Source organism: Alligator sinensis, unplaced genomic scaffold, assembly GCF_000455745.1.
Source record: "Alligator sinensis unplaced genomic scaffold, ASM45574v1 scaffold1018_1, whole genome shotgun sequence".
Lineage (NCBI taxonomy): Eukaryota > Metazoa > Chordata > Crocodylia > Alligatoridae > Alligator > Alligator sinensis.
Window position 1 is genome coordinate 2,175,459 of NW_005842038.1, and position 6,577 is coordinate 2,182,035.

General features: G+C 43.9%; 1 protein-coding gene across 1 annotated transcript in view; it reads right to left on the reverse strand.

Moving 5' to 3' along the window:
• CHRNA7 (cholinergic receptor nicotinic alpha 7 subunit) overlaps nt 1-6,577 on the reverse strand; it is a 119,354-nt gene that overhangs the window by 95,961 nt on the left and 16,816 nt on the right. The window contains exon 3 of the mRNA XM_025202823.1: nt 5,782-5,921. Within this exon, the coding sequence (XP_025058608.1) occupies nt 5,782-5,799 (18 nt within the window). The 5' untranslated portion in view covers nt 5,800-5,921. The remainder of the gene's footprint in view (nt 1-5,781; nt 5,922-6,577) is intronic.

Genomic DNA, 6,577 nt, shown 5'->3' on the forward strand with positions numbered 1-6,577 from the left:
GCGCCCCCCGCATGCAAGCCCCCCTCCCCCAATCCCTCGCCACAGCTGCAGAGCCGGCCACGGACCTGTGCAGGTGGCTGGGCAGCATGTGTGCGGCCTGCACGTGGCGGGCACTGCCACACTGCGCCCCACATTGCTTGCTCACAAAGCCCCCCCGCAGAGGGGCACCCCTGCCCTCACCCCCTGGCCCTGCTCCCAGCTGTGGTATGCTGCCTGGGGCCAGCAGCACCCCCCACTCCCTCAGCCCCCAACCATCTTCCCCAGCCCTGTCCCACCGCCCCCCTGCCACCACCCTGCACCACTGCAGAGCCATGCTGCTGGCTGCAGGGCATGCTACTGCATGCAAGCCCCGTTTCACCCCCCGGCCGGGCAGCAAATGTGTGACCCTGCACACAGTGATTGCCACCACACTGCTACTGCCGTGTCCCGTGCCACTTGCTCACAAAGCTGTGCAGGTGGCCGTGGGATGGTAGCGCGGGGTGCAGTGGCAGAGTTGTGGTGGCAGCCTCTGTGTGCAAACCTCCTGTCAGGCCATCCGGCACGTGTATGGCCCACAGAGTGGCACCCCTGGCCCTCCTCCTGGGAGTGGGCATAGGGACACACTCCCCTTCTTGATCTACTCCCCCAGGACCTTCCCTTTCTCCTGCCCTGCCCCGCCCCTTCCCCCCACACACACTTACCTGCTGGGGTGGGTGTCAGTGTCTGTGCCTGCAGGTCTGGGGGGCTGTTGCAAGGGGCATCAGGAGGGCTATTGACACTGTGGGGGGAGGGAGTGTGGGGCACCAGCAGTGCTGTGGGGGGGCTGTGGGGGCCTTTAATTTTTATCACGGATTTTGGGTTTTTAAAAATGTGAGAATTCGCAATTTTTAATCAGAGAAAACCAGGATTCCTGGTGATAACCCAGCTTTTAAAACAGCAGTAGTTTCTTCTGCAGGTGTAGAAAGAAAATTTTCTTCCTTTGAACTAATTCATTCTAAATCATGAAATCACTTGGAAACTGAAAAAGCAGGAAAGCTTGTCTTGCTTTTCCAGTCAATGAATTGGGAAGAGGAAGGTGAAGACCAAATTTGCTGCATAACCAGTATTTTAAAGTGTCTAACCCAGCTTTTAAAACAGCAGTAGTTTCTTCTGCAGGTGTAGAAAGAAAATTTTCTTCCTTTGAACTAATTCATTCTAAATCATGAAATCACTTGGAAACTGAAAAAGCAGGAAAGCTTGTCTTGCTTTTCCAGTCAATGAATTGGGAAGAGGAAGGTGAAGACCAAATTTGCTGCATAACCAGTATTTTAAAGTGTCTCGTGTTAATCTGGCTGAAATAATCTATTTAAATTTTTTGTTAAAAAAAAAAAAAAAAAAAACACAAACCACATTTCACATTTATAACTAAAATAGTTACAAATTCAAAAATATATGTTTTGTTAAAATAATTATACTTTTTTTTTATTGAAGAAAAATATCCAAAATACATGAGCATTGTTGTTTTAGTTAAATAAAGCAATTACAAAAAAAAGTCTGTTTTTGGTAACTGTTACTGTTGTCCTCCTAATACAGCATGCAAAAAAATATCCCCCAAATATCCATGATTAATCTAGTGAATTGGAGACAGTTCACCTCCCAATGACTTCACACATATCTGCTTCAATAAGCTTTGGTAAATAAAATAACCAAATCATAATTTAATTTTCTGATGTAGTTGCAAAATTAGTCTGAAAAAATATCAAACTAAATCACTGCTTTAAAATGTATAGTATGTACCTTCTAAAGAGGAAATCTAACTCTCTCAGTTTTGAATAATATGTATTAAAGTTATATCAAACAGGAATTCACTTTTTGTAGAAAACAGTGATTAAATCAAGGCTTCCCAACCAGCGATTTAAAAAAGATTTGATTTAAATCAAATGCACCCTGCTACCAAAGAGCTCTACTGAGCATAGTTCTCTCACCTCCTACTGCTAATAGACAGTAGCGGTTTAAAAGGGTACACTCAGTAACCTGAGCAAGGGAACAGTGACTAGAACACAGAAGGTACGTAAAACTTCAGGAGTAAGGAGGAGTACTGACTGGTCTGGGAGGATTTGGAAATACATTATGGCCTTTTCCCATGCCCCAGGGGGGGTGGGGGGGAGAGGAGGCAGGAAATGATGAAGAGACAGACCCAGGTGTACTATGGGTTTGTGCAAACCATTCTTCAGGGACCTCAGGCAAAGCTGGTGTTTTGAGTTCAGGGCACCACTAAGTAAAGGAAACAGAACTTAGTGGGAAGTATGAACTGTTTGTGTGTTTGGTTACTAGCTTGTTAAGCATGTATTTGCTCCAGCAATTAATCATCCTGATCAATACTTGCTTCTTGCTGAAAATGTAGAAAACATCTGTTCTAGGCAGTGAAGCCCAATTTGTCAAGCTTGGTGTCTCTGTGTGCCTGTCAACCTCAATTCCACCCCCTCCAAGAAAGACATAATCAATTTCACAGTAAGTAGTTAAAGTACCACTGGCTTGTAACTGTTAATCAGATTTTTTTTAATTCATATAGAAAGGAGAGCTTTCCATTCAATTCAGATTAACCAGGTCTGCCAGCTGAATTATATCCAGACTGGCTAGTGATCAACGGATATTTGCCCTTCACTTTTATCATTTTCTATTACACTTGACAACTCCAGAAGAATATAACTCTAAAGTTGACTAGCTGTTGGCCTTTAGTCACTTGAGTATCAAATAGCCAACTGTTTGTACAGTACCATGGATCATTTGAGCCTGATCTACATGTAAAGGCTTTGCCAGCACGGACTGTAGGAAAGGACAAAGAAAAATAATCACACTCCCAACAGGCATACCAGTCAGCAAAACCTGTTAGTAAATATATAGCATATGCTAGAATCCTATTTAATTCAGGCAACTGATATAAGTTATATCATTAAATTACTTTTGCCTATGTAGCTATACCTCAAGCCCTTCTAGTATAAACAAGACCTTCAAGAGGGACAGATAAACTTGGTTCAAACACATTAATCTTGCAGGGTTTCCCTGACAAAGCCTGTAGCTTGTGAAAGCTCATACCTCTCTAAACAGGTTACTTAATAAAAGTTGCTACCTTGCTCTTTCTTCTGCCTAACACGGCTAATTACTTCTCCCTACAGAGATCAGTAGGGCTACACTATATCTGCCCCTATATCTTGAAATACTATCAACTACATTATAAGTAGTACCTTAAATTATTAAAAGTGAAATAGTATAAGGCTAAGTCTCTCTTCTTACATGGCTTGTTTACTTTCATTATTTGAATTAAAAAACTGAGTGCAAGATAATGGGTTTCCTCATCATCTGTCCCGCCAGTTTCACATTTAGGTTCTAGTGTATTAAGACAGAGGTGTCAAAGATACGGTCCATGGGCCAAATCCAGCCCATGGTGCTCCGTGTGGGTCTGAAGCGACCCACATATCACATGGTGTGCACTGGATTAGCCTCACATGTAAAGCCCATGCTGGGCCGCACACTCAACCCGTCACTTGGAGCTGGTCTGCAAGCCCAATCCAGCCTGCAGACTGCCCCATGCCATTCATCCAGACCACAGTTTGATGCTGCAATATGTAACTCCTTGCAAAGGAACACTGGTTTTGGGGGGGTTTTTTCAATCAAAATTACCTGGTTTTGGTGATAAAAGAATGAAATACATGGATCAGTCTGGACTTTACAAAAGGCTGTTTTGAACAGAATGAACAGCCCTGTGAAACACCATGGAGAGGACCATGTCTCTCTGGGGCAACAGCCAGAATTCCTCCAGGGGCTCTGCCAAAGCACACGCTGCAGCAGGAGCTCTATTACCATATGGGTGCGTCTACAAGCAAAATTAGTGCAGCTGAATAAACTCCAGTACAGGGAGAAAAACTGCAGAAAGGAGCCAGCCAGAACTGGTAGGAACAACTATTCTAGCAGCCAAACAGAGACCTCAGATATTCAAAAAGTGCAGTCTAAAGCGTACCAAGTTCTCCTTTGGGGCCGACTACACCAGAGACCAGCCTCCCTCACAGCCTTCCTCTGAGCTTCACTCCAGGCCTGCCACTCCTACCCTCTTCAAGTCACCTCCTACATTTCACTTCATTTTCCTTTCCAGTTGCTTCATCACCTCCCTGTTTAATTCCCTTTTTTTACTGGCTGAGTTTAACATGTCATTTCCAGCCACCACACTGTCCCCTTTGATTCTATTATGCCCCTTTCCCGATTTGTCTATTTAAGCTCTGCAAGGACAGGGACCATTTACAGAGTCTCTAGCACAAGAGGGCCCAATTCTTGCTCAGTCCTTATGAAACCACCTTCATGAACAGAATTAATGCCAACTTCCCCAGGCCAAGTCCAACTAGGAAACTCTTATCTACAACACTAGCCTGCTGCTACACCTGTACTTTTGACTCACACTAGAACTGGCCTCTGCACAGCTGTGTACACACTTCCACTCTTATGTACTCACAAGGGCCCAGCCACAATCTTAAATTATGCAGCAGTACATTTAACCTGCTGGTTCTTTAAATTTTCTGTTCTGCTCTAAACGAACACACACAGCTTTCCTTCCCTAGCATCCGCAAGAGGTGCCTGCCAGTTCTATTCTGCTATCCCACATCTTGGGTACTGAAATGATTACAATGCCATCAGCTACTGACAGGATATAACTGATAGGTTTGCCGATTGGCTATAATAGCTGAGACACTAAACAGTTTCTTGTGCAAGCTATGCTCACTTTGGTGAATGATAAGCGTTAACTAAAAATATCTAGCACACTTTCCATTCCAGGTATCCTAAAAAGCGACATCAGAAGCTACGGATATTTCAACATGCATAATGCTCTGTGTACTGGCCTTTGGGTAGGAAATGAAAAATGACCGGGTTTTGCCAACTAGCAGCTTTTAAGGGAGCAAAGAGTAATCCACCCATCATAGTCTCACTTTGAACATCTGTTGGAAACATTATGGCATTCAGAGCTTAACTATTAATTTTTAAATAATTGACCTCTTTAGTAAGAACGCTGACTAGATGAGTACAATAAAATGAACAGTGTCCTGAACTGTAAAGTATAACAACTGCGATATCATGTACCGATTGCCTCAAGCATATAAGTTACACAGGCTTGAAGTCACTCACTTTTCTATTATTTTTTAAATTCAAAAGATCCCCAAGCCCTTTACAAGCTACACAGGAACTACTTCCTTTACATTCAATAGGCAATGAGTTCTGGCATATAATCCAAGAGCTAGTAAGTGGTTAAAAAAAAAAAGTGAGATAGGGTATGAAGAAGAGCTAAACAAACAAAATAATTTGGCCAGGAAATACTACTTCTTGCAGAAAATGTCAAGAGATCTTTTTTGGACACTAAAAATTAAGATCTTTGCTTTCTCTCATCCTATAAATGGGACCATCCTTCTAACTGTTGTAAATAAAATTAAATCTTAGCAAAAAGGGATTCTTGATTCTTACTTTGATGGCAATCTACTACCAAGATTTGGTAGGGCTCTGATGTGGAGAGTGGGCATCTCTCAGAAAAAGGCAAACTATACCCGATTTAATTTTTTTTTTTTTTTTTTTTTTTAGTAGTAAAAAAGAGGAAAAAAAATGTCAAAGCCAGTCTGTCATAACTTTCCTTTTCACTATCTCCTGAGTTACATTTGCTTCCCAGAGAGGTAGCAGTGTGTGGTAGTCACATCGCAAGGTCTCATTTCTATTGCTAGGCAACTGGAAGTTGAGGTAGAAAAACTACCCCCTGAAGCAGTAGTTTCCTTCAAGTTAAAGACTCACCACATCCATGATCTGCATGAGGCTGAGTGTGAAGTTGACAGTGAGTGGCTGGGAATCGTTGGCCACAGGTCTCTCCAGAGGGTTGTAATTCTTCAGGAGCTCCTTGTAGAGCTTTCTCTGGAATTCTCCTTGCAGGGACACTGAACACAGAAGTAAATGTAAGTTCTTAGGAGTCACCACCAACCTCGATCTCACAAGAGCTAAACCGATCGCTCTCCTCCTACAAGCCAAACCAGGCACTGCATCACCTACTATTTTACACTCTTCCTCGAGAAATACTACCATATACCCATTCATTCCATTTGTTACTATACCAAAGCCTCATCCCAAAGCTACCGGTGTTCCCTTCTTCAGCGGTGTTCCCTTCTTCACCAGGCAGAAACTGCTTTTCTAATCAGTTCTCCTGCCAGGGGTAAGCTTTTCTGAAGGACAAGGATGCTCGCCTCAGGATTTGCCCTCTTTGGCCCAGGGGCCAGTAGGAGTACGGTGCAATGGAGAAGATCACGCTGTTCATAACTTGCTACTTGGTCTAAATTAGCTGTAGCCAGGATCGCGTGATGTGTGGACAGGCGGGACACGAGCGGAAGAAGGAACGAAGGCTACGAGGGCAACGAAAGCTCGGGTATCACATTAGACTGTAGCCGCCTGGGGCAGAAGCTCCCTTTGCTCTCTCTGCTCACACTGCCACGGACAAAACCAGGGCACCCCAGCGCTGCGAGTGTACAGAGGGAGGATCTGTTTAATCCTTCTGCACATTTCCACAGGCAACTCCACACCGAGCCTCTCCCCGGGGGTG